At 33.5% G+C, this 12,798-nt stretch overlaps 1 protein-coding gene across 1 annotated transcript in view; it reads right to left on the reverse strand.

Annotated features, from left to right (window-relative positions):
- Positions 1 to 12,798, reverse strand: part of GRID2 (glutamate ionotropic receptor delta type subunit 2) — a 364,262-nt gene that overhangs the window by 282,284 nt on the left and 69,180 nt on the right. Inside the window, exon 4 of the mRNA XM_039241280.1 lies at positions 7,930 to 8,242. Within this exon, the coding sequence (XP_039097211.1) occupies positions 7,930 to 8,242 (313 nt within the window). The remainder of the gene's footprint in view (positions 1 to 7,929; positions 8,243 to 12,798) is intronic.

The raw sequence follows: 12,798 nt of genomic DNA on the forward strand, positions 1-12,798 counted from the left end.
TGCAGTCCTACTCATCCTTCTGACCAGAAAACTAATTCTTATTTAATATCTGAACAGATATTTTCTGGAGAATAAAGAATTTAAAATAGTAAAGGCAGAAGAAATACTTTCAGTACATCATGAAGTAGAGCTTGAACAATGGATACACACATTAACTGATAGAAAAGAAATAAAACAGAGAGGACAAACTGTGGGTGTTCCAAAGGGATTACTAATTTAGAGTCTAAGAGACAGAGTTGTAAATATAAAGAGACTCTATACATTTTGGGCACAGCCACAAATCCAAGAACAATTTTATGTGTCCATTGTGGGGAAATATGGATCATACATTTGTCTTTTGTTAAATCTCAATATTAAAAAAAACAACAACAATTGTTATCAAGCAATGTAGCTTTCCAATAAGGGATGTTATTATATATGATGCTATTATATATGATGGCATATGTAACATGAATTTATATTTTATATTACACATTGTAATTTCTCTTCCTTAAAACTGTGAACAATTAAAGTAAAGTAAAATAAAGTCAAGTCAAGTCTATGCCGCATTCAAGGGTATTTAACAAAAGTACCAGAGGACTTTTTTACTCATCAGTTTTGCAAACCAGAGATGATAGTTGGCTTATAAATATGCATCTTACAGCTAGACTGAATGCTAAGAGTCTTAATTTTCAAAATATGCTGATACTGTTTTCTAAAGCTGGGGTCAGTTTCCCATATTTTTATAATCATCATTATTAAACTTCTAAATTACATATCATTGGTGATGGGGAAAAATGAATTCAGGTCAAACAAATTGAATTTCCAAATTTATATCCTAAACTAATGGCCTATTACTACCTATATAGTCTTTAGATCCCAATATTTTAACTTTGATAAATCCTGAAATCACCTTTAAGATAAATTTATATTTGGTGATGTCTGACCCAATTCTTTTTTTTTAATTAACATTTTTTTGAGTTTTATTTATTTAGAGAGACAGACAGACAGACAGACAGAGACAGAAAGAGCACATTAACAGGGGAGAAGCAGATAGAGGGAGAGAAAACCCCAAGCAGGCTCCTTGCTTTCAGCGTGAATCCCGATGCAGGGCTTGAACTCAGGAACTGTGAGATCATGACCTGAGTTGAAATCAAGAGTTGGATACCTAGGGGCACCTGGGTGGCTTAGTCGGTTAAGCGTCCGACTTTCGCTTAGGTCATGATCTCGCGGTTCGTGGGTTCGAGCCCCGCGTCGGGCTCTGTGCTGACTGCCAGCTCAGAGCCTGGGGCCTGTTTCAGAGTCTGTGTCTCCCTCTCTCTCTGACCCTCCCCTGCTCACGCTGTCTCTCTCTCCTAGAAATAAATAAAAATATTAAAAAAAAAAAAAAAAAGAGTTGGATACCTAACCCACTGCACCACTCAGGTGCCCTGACCCTATTCTTTTGACTTAAGATGACAGTATTATAATATGATACTGTAAATACTGAGTACCACAATGATGTCAATCGTATTTTAAAGGACTTGTGACACCTCCTTTTTCATTTAAATTTAGATCATTTAATTTAAATAATTTAAATTTAGATTTTTAGGGCACCTGGGAAGCTCCATCCATTAAGCAGCCTACTGTTGGTTTCCATTCAGGTCATGATCTCGAGTTTGAGCCTGCACTCTCTCTCCTGAACTCTCTTCACCCTTTCTCTCTCTCTCTCTTTCACTATAAACTTTAAAAAAATTTAGGGTTTTAAAAATCTGTTTTTTCTTAGAGCACTTTGGAGAAGAAAAATCAACTCAGAATATCTTAAAATCACCCTTCAGGGTTTTTTTTTTTTTAAGGTCTCTCAGGAAAGAATTCCTTTGTTTTGTTAAAAACTAAAACAATGCTTTTAATTATAGTATGTATTCTTAAGTAGTTTGAAGTAGTCAAGAAAATGTTTATACCAGTTCTTGTTTTATAAGCATTTTATAAGCAGAAATCGGATTTGTATCTCATATTCTTTGGTTACTTTCAACTCTTCAAAAGTCCAGTTTAGCATGAGAAGGAATTTTCTGGCTCACATCATAAAGAGCTGAGGTTAAATAATGAAATTTGGGGCCATATTACATACACATAATTCATGGAATAGTTGCTTAGGAGCTCATTACAGTTCACTGGGAATGTAAACCACTGGACTCCCATCTTAGCACCATCACATCGTTGTCTAGTCATTCAAATTACTCATTCCCCACACCCATAAGGATGGAGTTAGAACTGTATCTGAGAATGTGAAAATTCAACTTTTTTTTCTTTAGTGGTGAATTCTGGTGATAAAAACAAAGAAAATGAGAACCTTGCCATGTTTTAAATCAGCATTGGGAAATTCTCAAGTGGATTTGACAGCTCTCAGAATGCTTGGCATTCCCTTCGTTAAGGACTGTCAGTCATAATTAGTAACAACAGAGATGTTGTTTTAACCTAAATAAAAATTACAGAGAGCTTTTTTGAGTTAACATCTGTAAGAACGGAACGTAGAAAGAAATTTGTCTCTATAGCCCAGTTAGCCTGTCACTGGGAATTACTCTCATTTTCCCTGTGTTCATTAGGGTCAGTAAACAACAGAGCTGGCCAATATCATTTTTGTTATATTCAAATTGAATGTGAAATATAATATAGCATTTCAAAGGAATGTCTTTAACTACCGCATTATAAGGTTTGAATCCTTTGGGGTTTTGTGATGAGGACATTGATAAATTTCATATATTTGATATCTACACTATTAAAATGGATGTCTTTTTGAGTTATTCTCCTATGCAAAGTTTTAAAGAGATGCTCTCTCATCAACAATCTTTTTAGTTGCTTAATTCGATAGAGATGAACGTCTGACTCTTCTTTTCATGGAAATGAGAAAGTTGTGATTTTCTTTAACACTACAATCCATCTGGTGGTGGAAAGAGCTCTTTATTTTCTTCAAAATATTGTTCTGGGATCTCAAAGACCATGGCTTTCCTCTTCTGTTAACTCTTGAGCTGCAGCCATCGAGTTATCTTCTACTGTTCCAAAAGACCCCCTTTCTATTCATCACTGGCACCTGTGGAGCTATTTGATCTTTAAGAAAGCTATCAAAGGAATTTTCCTTTGTTATTCTTTCGAATAATTCTGTCTGCTCTTATCAGAAGTTGGTTTTTTTTTTTTTTTGGTCCCATTTGGCTATTGCCCATTAGCTGGTTCCTAGGTTCCTGACATTCCTGCAAGAACTGTGTCTTTCTTATTTATGACTATAAGCAAAGCATCTAGGTTGGGCACAATACACAGCATACCCAAGAAACAGTTATTAAACCAGTTAATGTAGTTTATTCCTTGTTTTCCTTTTGTTCTTTCTGCCCCTGGCACATAGTTGGCACTTAAATGCTTGTTGGTAAATACACACATGTAATAGCCTCAAATATTTTACAGGACCATAAATATTCATACTTCATAAATCAGACAAAACCATCTGAGGCAAACTCAGAAATTTCCCTCGGCAAGTGAACAGCAAACATAATTACATACAAGCACATGTGTGAAAAAGACACAGAACCTACCCCCCCCCAAGGCCAGATGATATTGAGTCACTACCCATAAACTAAACATAAGGGTCTTCAAAAATCAAATCCTAGTTGTTTAAGTACGTTGATTGCAGAGAGATGCACATAGACATGGAAATAAAAGAGGATATAAAATGACAACAAAACTTGCATAAAATTGGTCTCTCATTCATGCATTTAACTATCTAATTCACAAGCTCTAATGTTCCAGCCAAACAGATGTACCAAGTTTATCTCTATAATGGGCCATACTGCTTTTGCACAGTTGGATTCCCTGAGCTGTTTTTCCAGAATGCTTTGAAGTTACAGACTTTTAAAAAAAATCAGAATTAGTAAACAACTCACATATATTTAACATTTTTCTTTTAGCTGTCCCTAAATTCATTTTTCAGAAATTTATGTGATAATACATAAAATGCTTTTTAGCCCTATTCAATCTTGTCTACTGACTCAATAAAGACTGTAATTTTGAATAACAGCTGTACTTCTTAAAAAGACTATGTTTTTATTGAAAATTATACCTAATTTTAACTCCATTGCTTGTGCCTGGACACTGTCATTGACTGGTTCTTTTTTCATTGGCTTTAGGAGCATTTTCTTGATTTATTTTTAATCAAAATGTAAAGATGCTTTTGATATCTTTTAATGAATTCACCTTTTCATTGTTAGAAGTGGAAGAATAGCAACATTTCAAAGATGAAGTAGTTAATCATATGCAATTCAGCATTACCCATCACTAGAAATTTATATAAATCCACAATCAACTTACTGTCTGTACAATTCATTTAAAGGCCCAGTTGGGATGGAAAAGTGCTTAACCTATTTATAACTTTTGATATCTGTGCCATGTTTACAGAACTAGAAACACATGCTAACCATATGGGTAGTTTTACTTATTTTTTTCTCTTGAATGTGCTTCAAAAATTACTAAAATTTGGCTACCTAGAAGCAGAGTTCAGAAATCATGTCAACATCCTGAGGAATTAAGTTGCAATGAATTGGAGGCCTTATTCAAAAGTTCTTTATCTTACCTATTTTATAAAATACACCAGTGGAGACATTCTGAGTAACTTCCATTGGGGAACAGATTATAATCTAATAAGCAAAATATTGCAGTTAACTCCATTCTTGGTTTAGTTAACAATTTAGCATGTATTTATTCATTTAGTTGATCAGTTTTCATTTATCAAACATTTAATATGTATAAGACACTGAGCTGTAGGCAGAAGGACTATAAAGATAAATAAGACACTGTTTTGTGCTCAACGGGCTCAGATGGAGACAAATGGGAAAAGAAAAGGCAATTACACCATAGTTTATAAGTGTTATGATAAATATATCCTTGGAAGCATAGAAAATGGTCCCTCCCAACCCACTAAGTATTTCCTAAAAGAAGTGAAATCAAAGCAAGAATTAGAGGACGCACGGCAACTTGCCATATGAAAGCAGTGAGTGGGAACAGAGATTAAACAGCTTAGTAATAAAGGCATTTCAGGAACTGATAAAATCAGAAGCAATGGCAGAGAATTATGACAGAATCTGGAGTAACTGGAGAATTAAATCTGATGCGTGAGTGGTAAGAAATGAGAATTGAACATTGGATAGGAGCCCAATGGTGGAATATTGTGCATGTTGTAAATAGCTTTTAAACTGTAGGCATTGTGGAGACAAAGGAAATATTTAAAGAATGGGAATTATGTCGTGAGCTCTCCCTGATAGCAAAAACCTAGGTATAAAGTATGTGGGGCATATGTTTGCAGGGGACAAAACTAAAATATAAAGATACATTAACAAAATTCCTTTGGCTCAGATGAGAAATGAGATAGGCCTGAGCTAGAGAGCAATGTAGACTTCTCCACCTAGGTGAGACAAGATTTCCACTTCTAGAAATATTTAGAAGGTAAAATTCACAGGATTTGATTATGGTTGGATACAAGGGATAGAAGGAAGAAGAAATCAAAACTGTTTTCAAAGTTTCTAACCTGATTATCTGAGTAGTTGGTAATGTATCAGCTCAATAGAGAATATGAGAGGCTACAAAGCTTTAAAGTATAAAACAAATCCAATTTTTGGCATGTTGGAATTCATGGTACTTCCGCTATATCCAAAGAGTGGTCTAGTAAGCAGCTGGATATACAAAACTAAAATTAAAGAATGGATGATGTAGATTTGGGGTTCAAGTGGATATTGATGGTTACTAAAATCATGCACAGAAAATTGGATGGATTGGGAAGAAGTCAGGTGAAAATGGAGGTTAATTACATCTAACTATACCAACTTCTATTTTTAGTCAGTGCTCATATCTATCAATGTCTCACAGCTATCTCTATGCATTTATTGACAACTTTGGCACATGGCTCATTTTCTTTCTCTCCAGTCCATGCCGGTCATAATTGCAGATGGCTCATCGAATACTCTGGGCTCTCAGTTCCTTGATCAGCTTCAATAACTCTTAACCTCAAGAATCCATAAATTTCAAACTCTCACACTGATATTTCTGCTTTTGTCTTTGGCCTCATCAAGAATCCTATTCTCTCTCACTACGACTCAATTACTTTCCAGGCTTACTCTTACTGGATTCTCATTATTGGTATTTCTATTTTTTATTGCTCCACGTACCCAAAAAACTACCATTTTAACCATTATCTTTCCAATAATGTAAAATCATTTGCCTTGGTATCCATTTTCATGCATCTAACTATCAACAGCTGAGTCTAATTAGTTTTTATTTTTTTAATTTATTTGGTAAACAATTATATGATCCTTACAAACGTTATTTTATATAAGAATTTAATACGTTTTGCCATTTTACTTCTTATAACAAAGCCATAAGATGGACACAACTAAGATGCTCCCTGCAAGAAGAACTCATATCGTCATACAACTTGGTGATCTCCAACTTGCTTTATAATATTATTCTATTTTACTGACTCTTTTTGGAATGCTCTGTATGGAGAAATCAGCTGCCATGCTGTGATAAAGTCAAACTATCCTGTGAAGAGAGATCATAAAAGAAAACTGAAGCTACCAGCCTTCAGCCAGCATCAGCCACCAGACATGTAAGTGAAATGCACAAGCCTTCAGATGAGTTCATTTTCAGACTTTAAGTTGTCTAGTTGAGTCCTCAGACATCACTGAATAAATACAAGCCATCCTCCCAATGTCTTGTCTAAATTTCTGACCCACAGAATCGGTAACTTTTAGAGGAACTTGTTAGGGAGCTAGTCACTGGAATATTACCAATAACAAAGTTTATTGCCAAGTCCAGCAAATATATCTCAAGTCTTAATTTTGCTTGATTTTTTGAAATCTTTAACATAGTTGACCAAACCATGCATCTTTAAATATTATCTTTATTTGGTATGTGTATCACTGCATAGTATACATGGTACTTGGATCTTTCTCGTCACTCCTTATAAGTTACCACTAAAAGCCCCTCTACCCATTCCTTTTCTTAGGGCTCTGTCCTAGACCCTCTCTGGCCAGTAGTCTCAATCAGGAATATTCAGTTGAGAACAAATACTCAAATTTAATGGAAGATCTAATTGCAAGTGTGAATAAAAAATAAGATGCTATTGAGAGTTGTAAATATTAATGCTAAAGTGTCATGTACCTTCATTGTGACACATATTTCTCCTCTTCAGTACAGGTTTGTAAGAAACTATCAATCCCCTAAATATTTTATTATTTCATTCTGTGCAATGGCTGAACTCTCAAATACTGAGTTCAATAATTATTATTGTATTCTAAAATGGTAACAAAGAATTAACTAGACAACTTTAAAGAGTAGGGTAGATTACATATTGAATAACAAAACAAAGACATTCTTTAGAATGTAATAAAATTGTAAGTTAAGTCACTGGTAAAGATTACATACTAAGATGAAAGATAAAACAAAATTGCTTAACAGAATCTTAATCAAAATTTTTCATTGTCAATGAATATTTTTAATACATTAAATAATGTCTCTGAACAAAGAACAAGTCCTAACATGTCTTACATATGTAAATAATTAAATAGTATCTGCTCTGGTAGTAAATTGTTTCATCTTCATAAGGCTATTTCTCAGAATGTCAGAGACAGGAAAAAAAATTAGGGGGGAAAGAAGGGAAATCTGATCTTGAGTTTCTTGTGAACCTCACCTCTGACATTCATTTCTGGCTTTGTTGATGAAATTGAACCTACATCAAAAGATAATGAACCATTTTTGCAGGACACCTGCTGTGTTTGAGATCCTCGAGGAAAGCGTTGGAAATGTTCTTTTCTGAGCATTGCTGTGAAGACCCTTTAGAACACTTATTGATGTCAGATACTGAACATTCTTAACTGATTCATGGCATTTGAAACATATCCTCTTTTCGTACCAAAATGTTTTTTTTCTCCTTACCTTGCTGTACAAAGGATCCATAGACGAACCACATGGAGTTGTAGAGAGTAGTAGATGTCATTGATCCCATTTGTAATCTTGGGGGATTAAGCCAATTTAGGAGGTAGACCAGAAGACCCACCAGAAGAACAGTGCCAGCAATGCAGGCCCATAAAGAGAGATCAAATGGTGCAAGACAGGCAAACATATCCACTGTCTTTTCAGCCCTTCGAAGTAGTACCCCTACTGAGTAGTCCATGTAGCGTGTTGTAAAGTCCACCACATTCTCACGATCTGGGGTGATGGTTAAAGCAGAAATCCCAATGTCAGCTCTCTGAGAAATTGAAAAGAGAAAATAATAAATTAATAATGTGGAAAACAATTTGATTTGTGGTGCTTCAGCTTGCCTGAAGAAAAAGAAAATAGATACTTCAGGCAACATCTTTAGTCTTTTTATATAAACTGAAAAACACTGCAGATATTTCTTCGAGGAGAACTCTGTGTAAATTTTGCATTTCTCACTACAAATCTTGCCCCACCAGAGTCAGATAAATGACCTTGTTCATATTATCAGTGCATGTGAAATCAGTGAAGAATATTTCAAACACAGATAACACCTGAAGGAAATTGTCTTTTTTCCGTGGGTCTTTTTATCAAAGCCATCATTAACACAGTAACAAAGGCAAAACTTATTCTAAGGAATTCTTTCTGAGAAAATGTTCCCAAGATATTTATTAATTTCTTAAGATGTAAATTATTATATAGGTTATTAAAAAAAACCCTCAACAGAGCATTTACTCTTCATTTAGATTTATCTGCATCAAAATTTATATTATTGAGCTCTAAATGTATTACAGTTAGAACATCCATATACCACTAAGTTATACTGTCATTTGCGAAAAGTCTCTACCATGATTTTATTCTATAAACCTCAGGAATATTTTAATGAAAACTTAAAAGATTACGGAGACATAATTCTTCTTGGAGTAACAACTCTTCTTTTCAATGTGTATCTCCTTAGATTCTCAGTGGTAGCGTTAAAAACGGTAGTACATGCTATTTTACTTATTTGAAGCACATAGCAATTATTGTAGGGAGAGCATAGAACAAATGACTTATGGAACACATATTTAAATATCCAGAAGATGTGTTTTCTTTGAAATAATGATCCATGGCTGTGATTAAAGCTGTGGGAAGCTCCTTCCTGACAAATAAAAATAATACTAAATTGTGTGTTGAACATTTTACTATTATTTTTCTTCTTATTGTTTTATGAAGGAAGACTGAAACTAGTTTTATTGCTTTTGGACACCAAACAGAACAGAACAAGATAAAACAAAACAAAACAAAACAAAACAAAACAAAACAAAACAAAAACATGTAAAGTAACATACCAAATGGAATGCTAAACCGGCTCAAAAAAATCTAGTCTTTGAAGTAATAATGGCCTCAAAAATATTCTATATAAATGTCAGAATCATGTGTGTTTGTGTGTGTGTATATATATATGTACATATATGCATACATTTGTACATATATATCAGTGTATATACATTTGTTGCTAAGCCCAGTGCTAAGTATTTAAACAAATTTTCTTATTTGAACCTTACAATATGTCATGAATTATGTGTTTTCCCATCCATTTTGTAGAGAAATCACAAGAATTAAATAACTTGTTTAGTTCTCATTATTAATAAGTATAGTGGTTAGTACTAATGCTAGGTTCTTCTTACTTCGATCAGTGCTCATAACTACTTACCTTATTGCAAAAAATCTTTCATTTTCCAAATGATACATACGGTAGGTGGGTAAAGTAACTGGTTTTAGGACAAGTTTTATCTTAAGAGAGTCATAAATTTTGTGGGTTTTTTATTGTGCTATTTATATTGCAACAAGGCCATATTAGTATACACAGCATGAGTTTATAATTATTAACAGAGAGGTATTAAACTTAATAACATATCTGAAAATAAACTTTCAGAGAAATAATTAATATTGCTTTCAGGTTCATGTATGTATGTATGTATGTATTTTTAGGTAGGTATCACACTCAGCGTGGAGCCCAATGTGGGGCTTGAATTCACAACCCTGAGATCAAGACCTGAGCTGAGATCAAGAGTTGGACGCTTAAATGACTGAGTCACCCAAGAGCCCCTCATTTATCTATTTCCTATAGGTACATAATAGGAATTTGGTCTTTCAGATTTAAAATCTAACCTGGATCCTTATTTCTTTAGTTTTATCTTTTCCTAGCTTCAGTTTATCTATTTGTGAAATGAATGTAACTATATTTAGTGTGACTATTGTGAGTGGATTCCTATATCTATATCCTAATGGTAATAAACATCTCTCTAAAATTCAATTAGGCTTTCAGAAGTTGCCTTTACTTTTTCAGAACATTACAGTACGATGGATCAGTAATTTAGTAATTGATATACTAGTGGGTTAAGCATTTTATGACTCAATCGCAGTCAGAAAAGCTCACCTATGGAAGAACTTACTGACAACAAGTTGACTACTTCTAAATGTTCATTAATATTTTTCTGATAAATAATTAAATGTTAACACTTAAATGATTATGAATTGGAATGGTCACATACTAATTCTACTAATAGATAACTTTCACAAAGTGAATTTCTATAATGGAAAAAAGGTATCTAGGGAATAATGTGCATTTTCTTTTTGAAAAAGGAAACTTTATTATATTGTATGTGCTAAAGTATTTAGTAAATATAATAATTATTTCTCATATTTCTATGGAGAACCAACTTCCTAAATTCTGGTCTGCTTTTAACACTTGGCTATTCTGTTTTCAAGGAGAAATTCCCAGTCTTCCTGTGGAGGTCATATCAGAATCATATGATGGGCTTTTCAAACTGCACAAATACATTTATATACAGACACAACATAACATATGCACACATTTTCCCATCTCTGTTAAAACCCAGGCTTATTTCCACCACTCAGCATATATCCTGCCCCCAGCCTATTCTATGTAACCTATATTTACAATAAAGAGCTGTCTTCCTTCCAAAAAATCAACCCTCCATTAGTAAACTTATCAACCAATCCCCTCTTTCAGATATTTAAACTCCTGTCTTTTATATATTAAACATCATCCTATCAACTGTAAATTTCTTATGAAAAGATTCTGTAACACTTTGCATAAAAAATCAACAAAAAATGAGGAAAGCCTGTTCTCTCTCTGACTTCTGAATCTCAGTTATTATGTTTTTCCCTCTCCCCTTTTCACTATCAATTTTCTTTAAATATTTGTCCCTATTTCCAAATCTCCTAGTAAGTCTGGGAAGATTCTTTTGTACCTAGTTTGCTAATGGGACACAGCACTTCTTAATTTTTGCATTACTGAGTCAAATGGATACAATTTAGTGTTCATCTGCTTAGGTTTCTTTACAACATTTGACAGTGATGACTGCTTTCTCCATTATAAACACTCTTTTCCTTGGATTTCATGAAATGATGTAAGCTTCTTTTTCATTTTATTTTTTAAGCTTATGTTGGCATTCCTGTGGACTTGGGCTTTACAGACTTCTCCCATTTGATCTTCCACCTAGGCAATCCCATTTATATCCATTACTTCCATTGTCTCCATTCATACATCAGATTTACAAATTTATATTTCTAGATATAGATCTGAGGTCTGGAGTCCAGACTTATTTATGTAACTACATAATTGATACTTCTGTTAGAAGTCTCAAAAATACCTCAGACTTAACATGGCCAAGACCATACTCATGAGGTTCAACTCTAACCAGTCCTCTCTCAGTGTCTCCTGCTTCAATGAATATCTTTTCATATATGTCTTAAATCTTGGTGGTCTCATCATCTTTTTCAATCTTACACCTCTTATCTTATGTGTAACTATTGATTCTACCTCTCGGGAATCCGAATATGCATCCACTTCTCTACTATTGCCAGCTCTCATCATTGCTTTTATGGACTTATGGGTCTATCTGAAAATTACCTTTTCTTTTCTCTTATCTCCCTAATGCAGTCAAAGTAATCTTTCTGTTGAGCAAATCTAATTCTGTCCCTTGCACAGTTTAAAGATTTTCAATACATTTACATTGCTCTGAGGAAAAGGATTCAAATCTTTAACATAACCAATACATCTTTAGATAGATTATCCCCAACCTACATCAACATATATATACTGGACCATTTTTCTTTCCAGCACTTTTTCCTGATGCATGGTCTTTGTACATGCTTTTTCCACTGAATGTATTGGCCTTCCTGAAAATTCTTCAAGTAAATTCATATTCATATTCATAAATCAACTCAATTATCACTTCCTCAGAGAAGCTATCCATGACCCCCTTTGATTAGATTAATGATCCTTGTTATTTATACTATCAGAAGCTTGTCTACCTCACTTCTCTAGCAGTTGTGACAGTTGTAATTTTACAAATATTTGTGTGATTCTTGGAATAATGTCTGACTTTTATACTAGACTGCAAGCTCCATGACTAGTTTTTATTTATTTATTTTTTATTTGACATATTCTTTGTATCTACCATATTTATCTGGCATAGATTCAGGATCAATAAAAACTTGCTTCATATATAAATGAATAAAAATGTTTATAAAGCATTCACTGGATGCTTATTATCCAATTCTTATGTCCCTTCTATTCCTTAGCATTCCCAACACAGAGAGATTTTTACAGAATAAAAAGAAAATAGTAATATAAAAATGTACTAAGTTTTATAGCAGTAATAAAAGATTAATATCTTAAAGAATAATTACCTCAATAATTAAATAAGGTTATTGGTTTATTAACATGTTTATATTTATGTTACTTTTCATAACTAAGGTAATCAGGAGTCTACTATAGTACGTTCAATATATTACAAAATATTAATATATGTC

Source organism: Hyaena hyaena, unplaced genomic scaffold, assembly GCF_003009895.1.
Source record: "Hyaena hyaena isolate Hyena2069 unplaced genomic scaffold, ASM300989v1 scaffold_191, whole genome shotgun sequence".
NCBI lineage: Eukaryota > Metazoa > Chordata > Mammalia > Carnivora > Hyaenidae > Hyaena > Hyaena hyaena.